This window comes from Kwoniella newhampshirensis, chromosome 11 (genome assembly GCF_039105145.1).
Source record: "Kwoniella newhampshirensis strain CBS 13917 chromosome 11, whole genome shotgun sequence".
Classification (NCBI taxonomy): domain Eukaryota; kingdom Fungi; phylum Basidiomycota; class Tremellomycetes; order Tremellales; family Cryptococcaceae; genus Kwoniella; species Kwoniella newhampshirensis.
The window spans coordinates 958,792-978,163 of NC_089964.1; the positions used below are offsets into that span (position 1 = coordinate 958,792).

The following is a 19,372-nucleotide window of genomic DNA, read 5'->3' on the forward strand; positions in this document are numbered from 1 at the left end:
GTAAACCGTCTTACCTTTCCAACCTCTTCCTTCTCTTCTTCTCACTTGCATCTTATTCTCTTGTGCTATATCTGACATGTCCGAAGGCCCTTCGATGTTCTGCCTACATATATACATACCTCAGATGGGAGATTTATGGCGCCTACGGGAAGAGGATTCCGCCGACCGAGCGATTGGGTGCTTGGACGTGTGGATCGGCAGTCAAACCCCAGCGGACCCAAGGTACGATGTCAAAGCCAAAATTATTCTGGTTTTTGAGTGGTGGCACGCCCGTAGTCATCCAGCTGTAATTGAGGCGTTCAAGAAGGTCACCGATATAGAGATCCCCGCTTTCGAGGTCGGATCGCTTACACATACCACTGCGATTCGCATTGTGTTCCTTCCAGCTCCTTACGTTCTGCGTCCAAGTTTCATCTTGGCACAGATTATCGCTCAACGAACAACGAATGACGATCCACGCATGCAACTTATCGATGATCACTAGCAAAGACACCTCGACCTGAAGTTCGAATCCAGCAAAGGACAACCACCGAGAAAAACGCAATCTATGGTCGAATATGTCATGTCTGATGCGCTGGGAATGGGTAAGAAGCTTGTGGCGAGATTGGGTAAAGAGCGGCGCCTCCGGGACAACAGTTTTAGGGAAGGCTACGAAAGGTTCAGGAATAGTGTTCTGTTTGTGGAGCTTAGCAATGTGAAGTTGAGGTGCACATCGCGAGAAAGTAAAGATTAGTCACTCATCTATCCGATATGACAGTCAGAAGAAAGGGCGGGGTTTGTTGTATTTACATCGAGGCAGCGTAGCTCGCATTCATTGTAGCTCTCTTCACTTGTGTCTCTCGTAGCTCAATTCCGTTGACTGTTCTGACTCTCATGCGATATGCATGCGGTGACGCGTGAGATCAAACATCACCGCGTTGACGAGACCTTTTTAGAGACTCGCAATGTATACATCATGACGACCGCGAGGTACAGTACGATACACAGCAATCAGCCTGATGAAGAACAGGAGGCGCATCGTGTACATGGTATGTCGACGTCAGGTTGAGTGGATATGGCACAACGACTTTCTACTGTATCGATGTCAATCACCTGATGCGAGGAAGCTGTGAGGATGTCCATTGATCTCGTGATGCTCCAAGGTGTAGTATAGGGGTCTCTACATGAGCTAGCCATCAAAGGAGAATGCGGTGGGAGAATACTTGCAAGCTGTTTTATGAATATGCGAAATGTACTATCTAGAGTTTTCAATAGCTTTTTATGCTGGAGTCTTTTCAAGTTGAACTCAACCTGTCCAGCACATGGCCATCTTTTCAACTATCTACGCGAGGTACAACATTCGTATCTTTGGTTCAACAGGATTCCAAAGCAGTCGCTTCAGCCCACATCTTACAAGCACATTCCGTTCCTTCCAGCTTCTCCACTTGGTAAGATTCTCTCAATCGCCTGATCTCTTCTTCCGAGATTGAACCTCCCTCGTACATCTTCTCCAATTGCAGTCCCAGGTCTTCCGCTCGGTTCGACACAAACCGAATCCTGTGTTCGCTTGACGGAAGTCGCGAGACTCGCACGATGCTCTCCCCAGCCTTTCCCAGATCTAATTCGTAACCTGTGTCTTCTTCGTCAAAGTTGAAGAACACACGAATGTCGGATCGCGATGACAAGATTACTGTCGGATCAAATGCGAAGTCTCCGTCGCCACTTGCTATGTTGAAGATCAAGCTCTTGAATCCTTTTTGAAGTTGTAGAGGACTGATGAGATCCGCCAAAGCGCCCTGTATCTCTTCCGCAGACCATATCGTCTCCTCCAACCCATCGGTGGAACCGACCGTCGACCCGGACAACCTCCCCGATTCCCAATCTAACGATATCGTCTCGACGCAAGTCGTGGACATATGATATCCCAGGATGAAGCTCAACGATCTGGCAAATCGGTTCGGCGGGATCGTCGGTCTGCCTCTCGGTCTAACAGGGAACGGTTTCTCCGCCATCCCCACCACTGCATCCCATCCTAGATGGACATGTTTGATACCTGGGAAGATGGGGTTATGGCGACTCGGCGTCACCTTGCCATATCGATAGAAGGTCCTCAGGCTACTTTCGTCTTCGAAATGGATGTTTTCGACCAGGGACAAGGCTCGGTTCTTCCGAAGTGTTGATTTCGACCTGGACATTTTGAATCCGTAGAATAGTTGGGCGACATTAGAGCTGTTGAGATGGATGGATCGGTAGATGGACGGGAGGAGCGAAGAGTAGAATGCCGTGTTGATGGGGAGCAAAGTTGTCGGTGATATGGACTCGAGATGATGTAGGATGAGATGATGGACTTCCGCGAGCGGGGAAAGGGTAGTGAGTGGGAAGGAGGAGCGAGTATCCCGATCAGTCAGAGTGGCTAGAGGAGAGCCTGTCGACATATCCCCTCGTACACCACGATGATGGTTGTGTGCGGTGTGAGACGGTCACACAGACAGAGAGATACAAACTGAATGAACTGCTCAAGTCTCTCTGCTTTCGATACTATCGGGGGTTGCGTTATCATCCGCGGTCGTGTGTGGAAGAAAAGATAACAGAGTGTCCACGTGATCATACCAAACCTATACTGTACGTTCACGACGCGTCCTCTCTCACCCAACAGGTTCACCGAGCTAACACCCCGGGTCAGCAACCGCGAGTCTCGTACGTACACATCAGTGAAGGCGTAGAGAACAGGTCGTCGACGGCGGAACGACTGGAACGACCGATCACTTAGGGAGTCACCATGTCTATAGTCAGCCACATGATTCCTGATATAGCAGCCCCCCTCACTCGTACATCTCCCCATCCAGAGTATCTTTAGTGTCAGCCCACATTCCTCATCACTGACAGCGTCCATCCGAGCATCTGTCCCGTTATCAGCCTCGGAATAACTGGTGCAGCCAAGCCTTCGGGTCGTCAGTCCTACTCTATCGACGCCGCGATCGCAGACCTTATGAACATTCCGGCGTCCATCGGCGCCCGCGCAGAGGTCCGTGCATCGCTGTGCACCCGGCGTTGTTCAGTACCACTTTAACAGTCCTCCGGCCACCTCGGTCAAAGGGGACACCGTCTCATCCTCTTTGTTTTTGAGCAATCGCTCTCCATGAGATGATAGGTTTCCCTTTCGCGTTCTGTTTGTGATGACAAGTCTGGTGGTGTCATACTACATTGACCTTGGAGTGAACCTTCTCCATGTCTTCTATCGAGACCGCTTCTTCGACCCGATCCCAGCACCTGCAGATCACCTCATCTGACCATCGATCCTCTTCCCCCACGTTCCAGCTCACAGACATCCGTCGACTCCTGGAAGTGCACCACATCATCCTCGACATCCTCGTACGCGATCATCCTGTCGTCATGCGTCCGATCTCCAGAGCATTCTACCATGATCTCCGACATATCGTGTATCGCGACCTGTACCTAAAAAAGACGACTGTTGACCAGATACTCAGTGGCTTGGAAGGAGAACCAAAGGGCTCTTTGCTGCCTCACACTCGATCGATAACCATCAAGGACTTTGTGGGGGGTCAGACCTTGATCAAACGCCTGAAAGAACAAGACGCGCCAGGTCAGACATTTCATTTCGCGAATGCCAATCACGTCCGTTTCGGATGGGCCTTGATCGATATTCCAAACTCCTCACCTCCTATCGATGTTTCACAACCGCGATATCCGGGGTTTTACAAACTTGTCACTGGATTACGAGGGCATGTGCACCCAGACCAATTCACCTTTGAGATACCTATCTCACTCTTTGAAGGCGACGACACCACCTTGACGTCATGCGGGCTCGATCCAAGCTCGTTCTTAGGTATCCTGTTCCGCTTAGCTGGAGATACACCTCTCCGCAAGATCAGCATCGATTATGTGGCTGTCGAGGAGGGAAGAACGGTAGTGAGGAGGAGACAGAGCTTGGAGATTGATCGGAATCATGGACCAGAATACACGGTAGAAGGCCCAGATCCAGTGATGATAGAATTGTTTCTTGTCACCATCTTAAACAGTCCACGCCCCCCAACAATAGACTTGGAATCAATTTGGAAAAGGATGCTCTCGGACTGGAGGTGGGATGAGGTCAGAAGGTGTTGCCCTCAGGTGAACGAATGGGATTGGAACAGACGGAAGAGGTATCTGGTGACGGATGAAAAGGTTGATCGCAAGACTGAGCCTCTTCAAGATCAGTGATCTGTTCCGAGCAACACCGGTGAGTGGGTGTCGAGTAAGTTGTCTGTTGCCCCTCAATATTCTGATTGACAGAGATTTTTCGACAGGTTATCAATTGCTATCTTTACATTTCCTCCAGTCATCTCCCTGGATATTGTTATCACTGTTCGCTGATATATGCACATTTCTGGAGTATTCGCCCACTGTGCATGCATGGTCCATATCAATTATCCAGTACCCGTAAGATTCAGAGCGACGCTCATCACCTCAACACATGTGACCTCACTGCACTACCCGTATCGTCATCAATGGTCTTACAAGGACAACCTTCTTACGATTCAGGCCGTGGCCGTCTCAACAGGAGAAGGAAGAGGAACAGGAGTCGACCCCGCATCGCCTTCTTGCAGGACATACCAGACTACCGGATTTGATTTCAAGCTGGATCAGCCATCCAATCAGGGGACTCTTGGTCGATCCCGACGTCGACTTACCTTGGTTGGTGTTCCCTGTAGTACACTGATAGGTTTGAGGACCGTTGTAATCCTCGTCTAAGCACTGGTTGCCACCAGTGATGGCGATGCGATCATCGTCGGTTAGATACCAGCTAAACATTCAAATTCAGCCAGAATACATCCGATGAGATAGTTAGAGTGAACCTCACGTCTGCTGGAAGAGACCCGGATAGGATTGCCAGACCTGATAGGAGTGAGGATCGGCATATGTAAGAAGTGATCTGATAGACCTCGATCAAAGTAGAGAGCCGGGACCCACCTTGACCCTCTCATTATTCTCCCAACCTGTCCCTGCATCCAAAGCGAAATTCGTCCCACTAAGAATCACACTCCCGCTCCCAGGATTGATATCCCAAGTCCTCGCATAGGAACAATCAACAGTGCCCACCGGAGTCCCATTCTCGATGATGGGAATGGAGTTGCCCATCCCTCGACCTATAGGCTGGAGACACAGTCCGTTACGGTAGGACTGGATCTTGACGCCTGAGTACCGTTTGGAGAGGGCTTGTGTTTTGGGAAGAGGGGACGCGAGCGTGAGGGTGGATAGAGCGAGGAACGAGAAGAGAGGGACAAGCATGATGGTCCGATAGTATGAATGTATACTGGGTTGATGTGTCAGATGTCCAGATTGGCTTGTATACGGATCGTGTTATTCGAGACCGGGAAGGAAAGCTTAGCATTCTTGATCGCCGTAGGACTGTATAACTTATATACCCGCTTGTCATCGAAGTGCTTTCAATACCACGGCCATCGCCTCCTGAGGCTCACAGCCTTCGGAAGATGGTGGAACGACTGAGAAACACCTGATGCGATCGTCTCTGTTCGCACAGCTTCCTGCTCAGTCACCTCGCTTGTGGTGAAGTGGGATTCCCAAATCGATCCAGTCAACAACCGACGTTACATCGGTCATACGGCCATCGGACGATCAATTCTGATGGGTAGCAAGACCAGCTGACAGACGCATCGGCATAGCCATGACTGCTTTCACAGAAGAGCATAGACAGTGGACGAATCAAGGTACACGCAGGCAGTGCAAATGATGTCTGCAGTTCGTGGGTCACCGATCATCTGGTCATCTGATAAGAAACGGTCATTAGATCCAGGAACCAGAACAATTCTCCGAGATCCTACATCACGTCCGAACTCCCCGATTCCCCGATTCCCCGATCATTCAGACACACATGCATAGTCATCTCGTCGCCACCAACTTTACCTCACAGCATTGTCATACTATACATCATATGAAGGCAAAGGTCCATATGTCACAGTACTCAGCGCGATCTACTGCCTACTTGTGCACCTAGGCAGCCGCAGTGGTGGTCCCACCAACGCTTGACGACGCCGAGCTGGCCGGAGGATCGTCAGGGAGATGGATGAATCAAACTGCATCAAGCAGGGCACATAAGCTTCTCAGCAAAGTGGTCATGTGATGTTCACGATGAGCGACGACTCACTCTGATTGGTGTTCCCCGTGGTACACTGGTATGTCTGGGGACCATCAGGACCTTCGTCAAGACACTGATTACCGCCCGTGATGGCGATCCGGTCGTCGGTAGTCAGGTACCATCTGCATGGTTTTATCTGAGCGTGTGTCGTTGTTGGCACAGCAAAAGAGACGGGACGGGAACAGTATCTCGCCTGCAACTTGAGGCGGACTTACGTCTGTTGATACAGGCCCGGGTAAGAGGTCCAAAGCTGTACAAGTATGAAGGTCGTCAGCGCGAATCACGACTCTCCCGCAGAGTTGCACAGCTTGAAACCAACGACAATTCCAGCATGGTACGGCGCGCAAAGGTAGGTGTGGACTCAACCAGAAGAAACGGTACCAGCACGATCTTCGCTCACCTTGACGATCTCTTTGTTCTCAGTGCCCGTGCCAGCGTCCAAAGCCAGCGTAGTCCCAGAGAGGACCAAGCTTCCGCTACCCGGATTGATATCCCACAATGCACCCATATCGCAAGTGGTACTGAGTACTTGAGTTCCGTCTCCCCACCTCACACCGGTGGGACGGAGACAAAGACCATCGCGATACGACTGGATCTTGACGCCAGTGTAACGCTTGACGAGTATGTTTGTGTTGCTCGTCGGTGCGGCGGAAGTTGTGAGCAGGACAAAAAGAGCAATGATGAGGAGACTGACAATGCTGGTGAACATCTCGGGTTGCGGCTTGGGTAGGATTCTGTGCAGCATCGAGGGTGCAATAAGCTTTGAGTGACAAAGGGGTCTGGTAGGTCCTCGAAGTAGAAAGGCAAGTTCCCCTGTCTTCCCATTGAGGACCTTTATACATCGACCGGAAGTCTGGATAGACCGGTCAAGTAGGACCTGCTGGGCCAAGACGTCACATGCTCTCGGTCGAGGCACATAGATCTACACAAGTCTCGACTGTGCAAAGTCGGCTTGCTTGGGGAGCAAATAACAGCCTCTCCAGTAGTGGGACGTAGATCCCGGTCTACCCATCAAAAGACGCTGTAACATGTCGTCTCCCTCCCTGTATACTGTATGCTATGCGTCACACACAGGCAAGGAATCATAGGTGTGGCGACGACGATAGAGAGTGATTGGCCGTTCGTCGCGCCTTCGCCCGGGCCTCACTTCGCGTAATAGACGCTCTCAAGTAATGATCATTGTTTTGGTCTAGAACGACTCAATCGCACGTTACAGTACGTTGAGCCGTCGTCTATGAATCGAACACTACAGTACATATCATCCACAAGTTCTCTTACATACTTAACCGACGGTCTCCTTTCTTCCATACCGTCCATCACAGATCTTGATCCAGAGACCGAGTGTGAGCCCGCTCTCAAGTTCTGTCCCATCTACGTATCAAATTTGGCTTTCTTCAAAGGTCGTGCGCTCCTCGTAAGTTCAGCCAGCGACAAGTTTGCAGTTGAATCATTACCACCTGTTCCGTAAAAGTCTGTCGTATACACCCCAGTAAAAGGTCAAAGTACCAGTAAGCTGTCCACCATAGTTTCTGAGGAGTGTAACTCACAAGATTTCTCATGAGTCGCTTGCTCCCACGCCGTCTTCAAATTGCTGACATCCTCCCATTCTCCTTGGTTTCGCTTCAGCCCATTCGGTAATGAGTTTGCAGCTTCAGAAGACTGGGCTCCGGTCGACAACGAAGAATTCGCTTTTCCGCTAGGTCGGTATACCCACCCCGGTTCGTTGTGCTTGCCTGACGTTGGATTGTTGGAAGAAATGCCGATTTCTTTGGCGAATTCTTGCTTCAGTCCACCAACATGAGCCTTGTAGGTAGGTTTGTAGACAGTGTTCTGGCTGCTATCGGACTGGGTTTGCTGTGTGGTGCTCATGATGAAGGAAAATGAAAGGAAGCGCGAGCGAAGATGACAGTACTGTATCAGCGTTAGACGTGAGAATTGGGCAGTTTGCGTTTCGTCCCGAATAAAGACTGGACGAGGCAGGATATCGCAGCGAGGACATTCCCATATATAAATATATATATATGCCGATGACAGCGGCAATGACGAATCTCGCAGATCTGCCTCAAAGGTAGGTGTCAATGGTGGACCAACAAAGGTGGACAAGCTCACAGTGTGTTGCTTGCTGAACGATCCTTTACAGACGGCATCAAGGGAAGGGTCAATTTGCGCCCATGATCACATTCGTGAGGGAGTGACAGTGACAACTGCCGTCGTCAGAGCGACAACGACGGCTTGTCACTGGGCTGACCGTACGCCGTCATGGGCTCTAAGAGTTTTGAAGGACATGTCCGATGTCAACTCGCCAGTACGTCCTCTGAGGCGTGCTATACCTCATCGAATGTCATCAACCCACAAAGTATCGAAGATCGAAACTACGAAACGCATTGCCCTAATGACTCGTGTGCGCATGGTACCACCTCGCCGCCATTCCCCCAACAATATGCTGTTGCTGTTCCAACCAGAAACCCGTTTCCCCGTCACACACAGGAAGCACTGGACATACACTGGATGTTCACAGTAGACGACGTGCAATGTGTCAATTCATTAATCACTCGGAGGTCTCAACTCCTGCTGACCCTGTTTGATGATGATCGAGCTTCCCTGGCGGCCTGAGAAGTGCTCGCCAACAACAACATTTCCGACGCCTCTACTGAAAACATGAATGGTAAGTCAGCGGCCTCTGGACTCGGTACCTCATAGTTAGTCGAATCACGCTCCCCAGATTTGCTGTCCTGACGTATTATCGTTTTACACATCGAAACCTTAGCATTGACGCCCCCTTCCTGCTGGTCGTTGGTGGTCTGGAGGTTTGTGCTGTCTGATTGGGACTGTGAGGCCGGTCTCGAACTACTGTCCAATGCGGGTCGGCAGACTGAGGACTGGTGTTGAGATTTGCCGAAGCGGTGGTAATGTCGTCATTCATTCTACTATGGGATAGGAGAAAGAGTAGTTCGATGTGGCTGTGGAAGACAGTGTTGTATGCGGAAGAGGAAGAAGAGGAACCTGGGGGGATCACCACCGACTGTACGGTTTATATATTCAGTAACACAAGAACTCGACTGTTCACCTACAGCACTCACTTCCACGGGCAAGGCTGGCGTATGGTGTTGAAGATCCCCATCTTCGAGAGCATAAGTTATCGCGCTTGCTTGGATCGAAGGCGTCCAGTCCAAGAAGGTCATGACCAGTACGCACATCCTGCCTCCTTTGATGCAGATTTAGGTGACTGATTTGCGTCATAGCGCCAAAGCGTGATTCCAACTAGCGAATCGTATACTGAGTGGAACACGGATTTTCTGGCAAACGAGCAAAAGTATCTCCGACGAAGCAACAATTCTGTCATCGATGAAAGGACGATGCGGGAGATCTATCTTGAACCATTCAGACTACAATGTAGGGCCAAAGCTTCTGTCTTGGTGAGTGACACACTTGAGGAAGAGACCGAAAATCCTCACGCGGAACTGCGAACGGATCATCCCGCGACAAGGTTCTCGCTCACGTCAGTCATTCCACTCAGGCTGGGTTGAGAGAGATGTTGACCACGACGACCACCAAATGGATATATCACGCCGTTAGGTCTATCTCATGGAACTCTTGAGGACGAACCAAATCTGTTTGGCAAGTTTTCTACCATCATGCATGACTCTTTCAACTTAAACTATCCTACAAAACTTCGTTCATCAAGCTATTTGCGGAACTCGCGTCAACCGAAACGACAAACCTACGTGTGACCTGACACATCGACATTGTTCCGATTCAGGCCTCCGCCTTTATCGGAATCAAGCGGAACCGGAAGCGTCGGAGTCGGAATCGTCGGTGTCGGCGAGGAAAAAATACTCATCGTCCGCTTCCACGAACATGACGGTCGAGTCGTCGACGATGTCGACATCGTCATCGATGTCGATGAGTTCGGCAGTGGGCGCAAGCGGATCTGCCGAGGCAGTCTGGAGTAGAAGTACGAACAGTTAGACACATCGACAGCAGACCGCAAGCGTAAAAATGTCTGGGTGAATGAATGACGGAAAGGACAATGGTGGTTGGACTTACCCTTGTTTCTTTGGCGAGGATGAAGTCGTTCTTGTTCTCACAAGGACATGCCTTGTGGTCTTTCGAGCCTCTCTGCCTCAATCGCTTCCTAAAACGATCCCATTCCTCCTTACTCTCCCAATTGTAGAACTCCTCAGAAATGCCATCGAGCATCTCCTCAAGGTTCTCAGTCTGCGGGATGATGTAAGCGAGATCCTTGGACAAGGCAGCATCGTGCACAAGGCCCAAATAATGATTCCAAAGGCAAATGAGGAACGCTCGAGGGCTTCGCTTGGTGTGAAAGTCGATCTCGACCCGCTTGTAATCCGACATGGTGGACGGGAAAAGTTGGAGCTTGGCGTTCTCATCGACATGGATGATGAGAAGCTGTTCCGAACACTCGTCATTCTCGCCATAGATTGTGAATCGATCGATGGCTCGACTGACAAGCTTCCAACTCAAGTTGACTTGCGCGCGACCCCTCAGATCGAAACAAATGGATTTGACGGGAAGGAAATTGTCTTCTTGGTCGAGGAAGGGCGGGAAGTCGATGTCGAACACCTCGTCCGGGTCGTATTCACCGTCGCTCTGATTCTCGTCGCCATCATCGCCCGGATCGGTGATATAACCGAGGTCCGTTTCAGACCACCTGTCTGCCCATTCCTCGTTCTCCTGCCTGGCTTTGACCGCTTTCGCCATTTCCTTCAGGACCTTCCATCCAATTCCGAGGTGCTCGAGCTCAGAGAAGATGTCCGCGATAACGGGCAGCAGAATCTGATCCCCATTCTGATCAGTGTGCATGATCTCCAGACAGAATTGTTCGACCGCCTCCCAATGGTCAAAAATGAGGATACGGATGGACTCGAATGCCTTTTTCTTCAAGTGACCCAGATCGAAGGGCTCAAGAAATTCGTCGTCAGAGCGGAATTCGCCAGGAATGACCAATCCACGGAAAATGTGGTCGACGTTGTCTTTGGTCATCACGACCCGATTGTAGATGGTCGGGATGACTTCATTGTAGATCTCTTTGTTGACCGGGAGAACAGTAAGGGGGGCGAAGTGTTTGAGGTAGTCGAGCACAAAGCTCTGGACTTCGCGAGGCAAGTGTTTGAAGTAGGTGCTGATAGTCTTCGCGTCCATGATGGGCTTACCAATATGGAATGTAAGAATTCGGGAGTGGAGAGCTTAGTGGCAAGACCACATCAGCGAAGTTTGGTCAAACACTGACAGAATAGAACCAACTCACCTGCTATATTTGGCTGACTTGCAGGCAAACGGGGTCGCAGCGAGGAATGATCTGGCTTGCAGAATTCAGAAAGCTGAGGGAGAGGATGAAGACTTACTTATATCTTTGCTAATCGCACACTGATCACAACACGACGATGGATATTGGTCATATTCGCCAGCACTTCTTATTGTTCACGAAACACCATATAACGAACGAGTCCAAGGAGAAGTGAGTGATCAGTGAAGTGAGCTCCGAGAAGGAGCTGTTAATCCCTTCGTCGTTCGATATCCGGAAGGCACGTCATTACTCCAGCAGTCAGTCATCGACCGCCGGCGGCCATCGTCATCCCAAAGACTCTTCTGCGATGAAACGATTTGCTACGATGAAACGATGAGCGACTGCAGCTTCGCTTCAGTCGCGCACTTCTCCTTTTGTCTATCGATCTTCAGCGTCCTCCTCGCAGACTCGACCGGTGGACATGCAGTCTCAATCACCAATCGGGAGCCGAGGATGAGCCAAAAGATGAGTTCGAAATGAATGGCAGCTGAAACGAGATCTGACATGACAGCTCCGTCATCGCAATCGCCTCATCAGTCTACCCACACCTTCCCTTCACCATCCAATCGATATCGAGCACCAGTACCATACGATACGGATGCTTGGACGGAAGAGGCAATACTCGGTAGACATTTTGCCACCTTTGCGTCGAAACATGTAAACAAACAATAAACAAACGATGAAAACAACAACAAACGGAGTTTCATCTCCGGGAAGAGATGAAACGCGGAGAGGCAAAAAGCGGAGGTGCCCGCGATTTGAGGGGTAGACTGAAATAAACAATGGCTTGCGCCTATTGTTCTCCACATCTTTGCATCAGAAATTACGGATCAACGCCTATTTCAAATAGACTCAGTGAACGGCCGCAGATTAAGGTGGCGATGCTATAACTCAGATAACAGGTGGACAAGTGAGTAGATCTCGGAAATGACCTCGGCTTAACAGACCCAAGAGGCTGTAACTACCGTCATAGGATAGTCGTGCTTGATATGGTCGAGGATCAGGAATTGGACTGGCAGGACCTTGTCGGGAACACCATGGTCGTCCATGTCGATCGTTGATGGACTACATCGGTTTCGGTCGGTACGTTCGATCAGATGAAAGAGTGATGCTGCGGGACGACAATGTTAAGTCATTGGTTTTTCTACGTCGCGACTTCTCGGTGGTGGCAATCGGCTCGTGCGCAAAATGACCGGATAACGCTCAATGTCCTCTGACGCCACAAGGACCGCCACAAACAGCCACAGCTACTGTATGTGTCCTGCACACCCATGATTCTCTTTTCTGCCTCACTACATGATCGCTGTGTTCTCGCTTGATTGTTGACGCCTGAATCGACGACGACACATCTATCATGTCGCTTTACCAACTCTCCCATCGTGATACTAGTCTCGAGCGTATTTCGGCAGTCCATCCTCAGATCCTGGGTATTCTCCGTACGACCTCTCCGACTCGCCTTCTCGCCGTATCACCAGAATTTTACCACGATCTCATCCCTTCTCTCTACACCGATCTTAGCTTGACTTCCACCAACGTCGAGGGCATACTCCACGGTCTCTTGGACGATTCACGCCAGGTCAGAGAGAGGAAGTACGCGGCGTTGGAGTGCGCACGATGTCTGCAAATCGCCGATGTAAGAGGGCTGAAGGGATTGGCAAGGGTGTTTGAGGAGAATGAGGAGAGAGAGTGTTTGAGGTTGGACGACTCGACCAACTCGAGGGATCTCGAAGTCGGACAGCTCAACCTAGCAAGAGGCTCACCTTCTCCAGCCGGTTTCCATTCTGGCCCGTTCTTCCCCTTTATCGATACCTTGTACCTTCCTTGGGCGCTTATCCAAGCACTGACCGAAACAATCAAGGACTTTCCACCGATAGAAGATGTTCCCTTGGAGCTCTGGGGCGAGGTAGACGGCAATGGGAGCGATCTTGATCGGGAAGACCCAGCGAACGCCTCTCTTCGATGCCTGGGAGAACTCGCAACATGTGGAAGACTCCTCGCCCGGATTATTCGATGTAAGACCATCGAGGTCCAGCTGGGTCCTGCTGAAGATGTTACCGGTTATTGGAATCTGGACCGAACGCTTCAAACCCTTTTGGGGGGCTTTGTCGCTGACGTCGCCACAGCGGGGACTTCCGCAGATGGGAAGTCTACTTGTTCGCCATGTTGCCCGAAACTTCGATTGAACGTCCAACTACCCTCTCGATACGAGAAGGTGTACATACCTCATGGCCTATCAATGCCCGCGACGGTCCACTTCATCGCCCCGATTCCTTCTTTGACAGTGGGTGTCTCAAACGAAGCTCTTGAGAGATTTTATACGGCGAGAGAATACGCAGAGGTTATACGATCACATTATGATGTGCACGTCTCGTATTTGAAACCCAGAGACATCTTCTACCATGTCCAGGACGTTGAAGAAGTAATGTCGGAATTGGAGTATCTGCGAAGACACGGAAAGGTAGTTAACGACCGGTTGCTAAGATCTGAAGAACAGGGTGGAGTGCTAAGACAGGTAGACCATGAAGCTAAGAATGATCATGTGTAGATAAAATGATCGCTTGTCATTGAGGTTGGATGGATGAGAAGAGGGCGGTGATTGCGAGGTGCGCGGTCGGTAACGGAGCTTCAGCAACAGTGGACGCTATCGCTATGTCTTTAGTCATCGAGTCTCGAGCGTAGACGAGATCTCGGAACGTATCGCGACGAAGAGTATGCAGGTCGACGTAGACAATAGCACGAGCAGGCTAGGTGCTGCGAGCCGAATAGGTAGTATGACATCACGCTATATGATGGAGCGCACCAAGGACGTTGATATCGGAGGGTCTCGCGGCGTTCCAACAAACGTCCACGTAGACAATCACGAGGGAAGCATGACTTGTGAGGTGTGATCGACCATCTCAAGCCGCTGCTCGACGCCGCGCTTCAATGAAAGGATGAGGATCTGATCACCATCTCCGCCGCCTACGGCCGATAGACGATGCCGCCGAAGCCACCGACGATCAAGTATCGGTCCCAAATTGAATCTCAGTACCAAGTATCTTCTTTGCACTTCAAGATTTAGGCTTTCGGCGCGGTTGTCGCCGCAGAAAGCCGAACTCTGGGATCACGTGACCCATCAGCTCACGCTGAAATCCAAAATGCGAGGTTGTTATAAATATTGCCAGGTCCGGATTCAGAGCTGCAGCGCCGGTTTCCTGTGGATCGCATTGTCTGTGTGTTGATGACCTCTTTCTCATCCTTCATTGCTTGCTCTGACCGTTCATCCTGCTAGTGCTTGACGGTCGGAACGTTCGCCTTCTGCACCTTCCGACCCCTCGTCAAGAGCTTCCACACTCGGACTGGTAGTCGCCCGCACCCAACTTCAACATGTCGCGTCAACCACCACCGTCGTCGGCTTACCCACCCATCCCCCGTGGTGCACCTGCGCTTCCGCCCTTCCCCCAATTACTACACTTCAAGGAGGATTCACCATCCGTCATGACCTCGACGCCCGAGACGCACGATTCGATCGCACAGGTCATGTCACCAGACGAAGAGGATGAGCTTCTCGATGATGGACCGGGGGATGCGGGAAGTCCTTCGCATGGGGGTGGTGGAGGCAGCGGTGCCAAGGCGAAGAAGGAAAGGAAACCCCATGCGACGAGAAGAAGAGTGGTGCAGAGCTGCTCGGAATGCAGGAGAAGAAAGATCAAATGTGACAAGAAGTGAGTCGAAACATTCCATCTCTGACTCTGTCTTCATGGAGGATAAGAGGTGATAATAGTCGTCTTCTCGCTGACTGAACGCAATGTCGTTTAGGTTCCCTTGTGGTGAGTGGCCTTTGAAAATCGGTACCGAATGCATCCGACAACACTGCTAGGAGCATCAAAGGCAGAGCTGTGTACTGATGGACGAGACAGGACCTTGCATCCTCCGGTCTGATCAAGCTAGATGTCATGAGGTCGGAATGGTGAGTCCTGCTCAATGGGGTCTAAGCGAAAATGGTGCTGACGCGCGCAATGGCAACCGTCAGGCTGAGAGGGCCGTCGTTGCGTCTCCGTAAGTCAATGAATATCTTTGTTTCGCAATTATTCCACCCCACGAAGCCAAGTCATTAGCTCACTCACACCTTGTAGGATCAGCTTCGCAACGACGTCGGAACTCGCAGTCATCGCTCATCGACTAGACGCTCTTGAAGCCAGCTTACTCAAGTCGGGTGCACTCCGACCAGCCGACCTTGACCACTTCCTAAAAACCCTTCGCGATGGCGACTTAGCCGCTCCAAGCACATCATTATCGCGATCCAAATCAAAGCCCACACATTCGCCATCATCTCACCCATATCCAGAAGGAGAAACGGTAGATGATACCGAAGGAGCGGCTTTGACTCTAGAACATCTCGCATTTGGACGTTCAAGGGTGGACGGAAGTCATTCGTTAGCCCATTTTGGAGCTCGACAATCATCAGTACTTCGACCCATCCCCAACAATGATTATCATCTAGCGAAAATGAACCTACCTCCCTATTCTCCTTCCAACCCGACAGCTGCACTTGACAATGGCGCAGCTCTGAGACGAAAGACCAGTCTGAATTACGTATCTGGAGGAGAATATGGACCAAATCGTGGAGCAGACCTCAGTGCAGACGAGAGAATGGTGAAAATAGAGCAATTGTTGGATTTACTCGGGCCGACGGATGTTTTTGATATGTTCTATCGCAAGACGGATGTGGCATTTATCGCCTTGACGAGACTGCTGCCGTCGAGGGAAAGAGGAGAACTCTTGGTCAGAACCGTAAGTATGAGCGACGAAGGCTAATATTCATGGAGAGAAACATGTCGCTCACTTGCGACAATTCTTACAGTATCTGGAGAAAGTTGATTGGCTGCACCGTTGTGAGTAGGCCGGACTCGCGCACCCCTGTCGCCAGAACTAATGAGCTCAATAGGCATGCATGTACCAACATTTCTCAGACAATGTAACGATCTCTGGTCCATGCCTTCCGAAAGGGTCACGCAAGATATAGCACTACCGTTTTTAGCCCTATATTTCACAGTGTGCACGGTGAGCTATCATCGTAGATTGCGTAGGCTGAGGACTGCACTGATAGATCATTTGCTAGCTTGGTCTACAATTCATGGGTGTAGCGGAGATTCAGAAGCACTTCACTCTAGAAGAAGCACATTCTCTGCCGGACACTTGGTTCAACGCCGCGAGAAGTGTAAGTGTATTCGCTCAATTGTACAATCGGAGTGATACTGATGTCCTTCTTGCAGTCTCTGTGGGCCGCTGACTTTGTTGGAACCCACACCATGGAGAATCTGCAATCGATCGTATTGTTGGGCGTGTTCATGGTGAGCTTGAGAAAGACTTGTACCTGTCACACTGCTGACAGTCTGTCGTTAGAACAATCGTGATCGTGCAGATGCAGCCTGGGCCCTGCTAGGCGCGGCCATCAAGGTAGGTCAATTATCCTTGTATTTGAGCTTTGTCACAGGCTCACGCGTCCTCGCCCCAGATGGCACAAGGTCTAGGTCTCTCGCGTCTCGGAGCAGAGCAGCAAAGCATAGATGGGAAGCCTTTACCAATGTGGACGGGACGATGGGAAAGTCTGATACAACGGGAAGTCGGAAGGAGAATATGGTGGAACTTGGTCTTCCTGGATTGGGCTCTAGCTCCGAGCTATAATTTCTCCTGTTGGTGAGTCATAAGTTGCGAGCGACAGACACAACGAAGTTGACTGTACAACTCCAGTATTCAACCGGATCAAAGTGAGCACAATAAAACGAGACAGACAATGTAATCAGTTCGGGCAGCTGATCTACTATTCCCAGTCAAAACCGCTCTCCCCGCCAACGTCGAGGACGAAGATATAATCGATGGACAGCCGCTCAAACCTCAACCGCTCAATGTCCGAACGGGAATGTCGTTCCAGCTCGCAAGACTGAAGTTTGTAGAGATCACGCAAAGGCAAATTTGGCAAGCCAACAACAACAATCACCCACCTTATTCATTTATGTGAGGGTTTTGTCGCGACAAGAACACATCGATTGGAATGCTGACTCGTTCATTGTAGCTTGAGCGGTATGTTGCGACCTTGTCTCAACCTCACGTGTCTCCGGAGCCGGCTGCGTGCGCATACTGATATTTTGTGTTGCAGTCGACGGAGAGTTGCGTAAAGCAATGATGGAGCTCCCTTCATTCTTCCAGCCAGACTCAAGCGCTCGTGGGCCACCATCCCAGGACCCCAAAGCCCTAGTGCAGTATTACGAGAAGATTATGTTGAACCTCGCCATTCATTCGAGAATGTTGAGATTGCATAGGCCTTGGCTTTCGAGAGGATATGAAGATGAGCGGTGAGTTAAGCGATGCCCTGCACCGCTAGGCTGTCTTGCAGCTTCACCCCCTTGAGTTGAAACTGATGGGCTACTGCATCTTAGCTTTGCCTACTCGAAGGAGCAGTGTATCCGCGCGGCGAGGGCTAGTCTGAGAATGATGTCCGATGCAGATGGAACGGCGTCTTTCTTGGAGAAGTGGTGGTATGTAAAGATCTGATCATCTCACCGGGAGTCTTCGTGCTGATTTTGTTATTGTACTTCCCAGGCTACCTCTCTTCTATGGTGCGCTCAAATGACCTTGCCTCTGACTGCACGCAGAAAAGCCGATGCTGATGTCATCCTAAAAGTTTCCGTATCGGGACTGGTCGTAATCATTGATCTTCTGGTGAGGTATCTGGGACCTAGCGTTGGCGTGCGTGAGCTAACTTTCCACTCAGCGAACACACCGGAAAGATATGTTTTCGTCGGAAACAGAGGAGAAAATTGCAGAAGTCAAGGGTGCTCTTGACCAAATGAGAGGGATCGCAGACATATCACATCCTTCGAGAGCAGCGGTCAAGGTGATGGATATGTTGATGCGTGAGTGTAATAATATCTTTTACTACGGCCACAGGCTGGTCACGGTCCCGTCATCCTCAACACATGTCAGGGTCTCGTGACGCAATGGCGCATCCTCATATGCTGACTGCTCTCTCTGCCCTCAGTCGAGGTCGAGGCCAAAAGACGCCCGCCAGGGTCATCCTTAGGTAAACGGAAGAACGGCTCTCCCGAACCGGACGACGAGGAATCGGGACTACAGCGAGCAGTCAAGAAGCTTATCCGACAAGCCGCGTTAGAGGCTGACTCGCCTAACACACCTATCTCGGCTTCCGGTTCCACCCCACAAGGCTCGGAACAAGCTCTACTCCCTTCTGCTTCGCCCCATAAGGAACGAGAAAAAGTTCCTTACAACGCCGACAGTGAACGGCCAGTCTTCGGCGCCTATCCTATGCCGTTCAATCCCGTTCAACCAACCATCACGAACGCCACTACTCCCACACCGACTGTGCAGCCTTTCTCTCACCCACATCAGATTGTTGGAGTAGGGAACAACTCTCCATTCACATTCCCAGTCGACACGACCTCGGCAACGAGCTTCCCAAACTTTGACATGCGATCTTTCGGAGGAGGAATTGGGGGCTCTCAACCTCCTTTAGATCCTGCTGTTCAAAGCATGTTGAATTCATATTTCCCTTCGAACAATTCTGGAAATCAAGGGATGGGTGGACCGGTCGGAAGCGCTACTGCGCCTCAGGCTCCCGATGATTTCTTGAGCAAGGTCTTCGGTTTTGGATGGGATGGCATAGGGACAACTGGAGCACCGCCTCCTTCACTTCATGCCTCGGCTCAACCACAGCAACACGGAGGCATGATGAATGGACAAATGCAACAACAGCAACAGCACTTTCAATCACAACCCCCACAACAAGGTCAACAAGATCCGCAGCAGCAAGGTCAACAGCAGCAGCAAATGCCTCTTCATCATTTGCAGGGTGTTGGAGAAAATGGATTCGGAGGCGGTGGATATGGCGGGTGGGGCAGTCATGGGTGGATGGCCTAGAGGACACT

At 50.7% G+C, this 19,372-nt stretch overlaps 8 protein-coding genes across 8 annotated transcripts; 3 read left to right on the forward strand and 5 right to left on the reverse strand.

The window, feature by feature from the left end:
- Positions 1-1,352: 1,352 nt before the first annotated feature.
- IAR55_005526 (uncharacterized protein) lies at positions 1,353-2,414 on the reverse strand (the record flags this gene model as incomplete). The annotated part of the gene is made up of 1 exon (XM_066948617.1): positions 1,353-2,414. One exon carries the CDS (start codon positions 2,412-2,414, stop codon positions 1,353-1,355), a length of 1,062 nt encoding a protein of 353 aa, XP_066801185.1.
- A 793-nt stretch (positions 2,415-3,207) lies between these two features.
- Positions 3,208-4,200, forward strand: IAR55_005527 (uncharacterized protein; the record flags this gene model as incomplete). The annotated part of the gene is made up of 1 exon (XM_066948618.1): positions 3,208-4,200. One exon carries the CDS (start codon positions 3,208-3,210, stop codon positions 4,198-4,200), a length of 993 nt encoding a protein of 330 aa, XP_066801186.1.
- A 317-nt stretch (positions 4,201-4,517) lies between these two features.
- Positions 4,518-5,371, reverse strand: IAR55_005528 (uncharacterized protein; the record flags this gene model as incomplete). The annotated part of the gene is made up of 5 exons (XM_066948619.1): positions 4,518-4,597; positions 4,671-4,783; positions 4,841-4,875; positions 4,951-5,293; positions 5,352-5,371. 5 exons carry the CDS (start codon positions 5,369-5,371, stop codon positions 4,518-4,520), a joined length of 591 nt encoding a protein of 196 aa, XP_066801187.1.
- A 698-nt stretch (positions 5,372-6,069) lies between these two features.
- On the reverse strand, positions 6,070-6,845 carry IAR55_005529 (uncharacterized protein; the record flags this gene model as incomplete). Its single annotated transcript, XM_066948620.1, has 4 exons — positions 6,070-6,074; positions 6,146-6,258; positions 6,352-6,386; positions 6,537-6,845. The coding sequence occupies 4 exons, from the start codon at positions 6,843-6,845 to the stop codon at positions 6,070-6,072; spliced, it is 462 nt and encodes a 153-aa protein (XP_066801188.1).
- A 662-nt stretch (positions 6,846-7,507) lies between these two features.
- Positions 7,508-8,005, reverse strand: IAR55_005530 (uncharacterized protein; the record flags this gene model as incomplete). The annotated part of the gene is made up of 2 exons (XM_066948621.1): positions 7,508-7,608; positions 7,684-8,005. The coding sequence occupies 2 exons, from the start codon at positions 8,003-8,005 to the stop codon at positions 7,508-7,510; spliced, it is 423 nt and encodes a 140-aa protein (XP_066801189.1).
- Positions 8,006-9,915: 1,910 nt separating this feature from the next.
- IAR55_005531 (uncharacterized protein) lies at positions 9,916-12,496 on the reverse strand (the record flags this gene model as incomplete). The annotated part of the gene is made up of 4 exons (XM_066948622.1): positions 9,916-10,080; positions 10,184-11,346; positions 11,409-11,481; positions 12,395-12,496. 4 exons carry the CDS (start codon positions 12,494-12,496, stop codon positions 9,916-9,918), a joined length of 1,503 nt encoding a protein of 500 aa, XP_066801190.1.
- A 305-nt stretch (positions 12,497-12,801) lies between these two features.
- On the forward strand, positions 12,802-13,992 carry IAR55_005532 (uncharacterized protein; the record flags this gene model as incomplete). The annotated part of the gene is made up of 1 exon (XM_066948623.1): positions 12,802-13,992. One exon carries the CDS (start codon positions 12,802-12,804, stop codon positions 13,990-13,992), a length of 1,191 nt encoding a protein of 396 aa, XP_066801191.1.
- An 821-nt stretch (positions 13,993-14,813) lies between these two features.
- Positions 14,814-19,364, forward strand: IAR55_005533 (uncharacterized protein; the record flags this gene model as incomplete). Its single annotated transcript, XM_066948624.1, has 20 exons — positions 14,814-15,151; positions 15,246-15,256; positions 15,347-15,396; positions 15,460-15,485; positions 15,563-16,220; positions 16,291-16,321; positions 16,375-16,490; positions 16,549-16,647; positions 16,703-16,780; positions 16,833-16,886; positions 16,945-17,126; positions 17,181-17,197; positions 17,261-17,444; positions 17,503-17,510; positions 17,587-17,782; positions 17,867-17,965; positions 18,030-18,046; positions 18,112-18,149; positions 18,202-18,343; positions 18,469-19,364. The coding sequence occupies 20 exons, from the start codon at positions 14,814-14,816 to the stop codon at positions 19,362-19,364; spliced, it is 3,240 nt and encodes a 1,079-aa protein (XP_066801192.1).
- Positions 19,365-19,372: the final 8 nt, after the last annotated feature.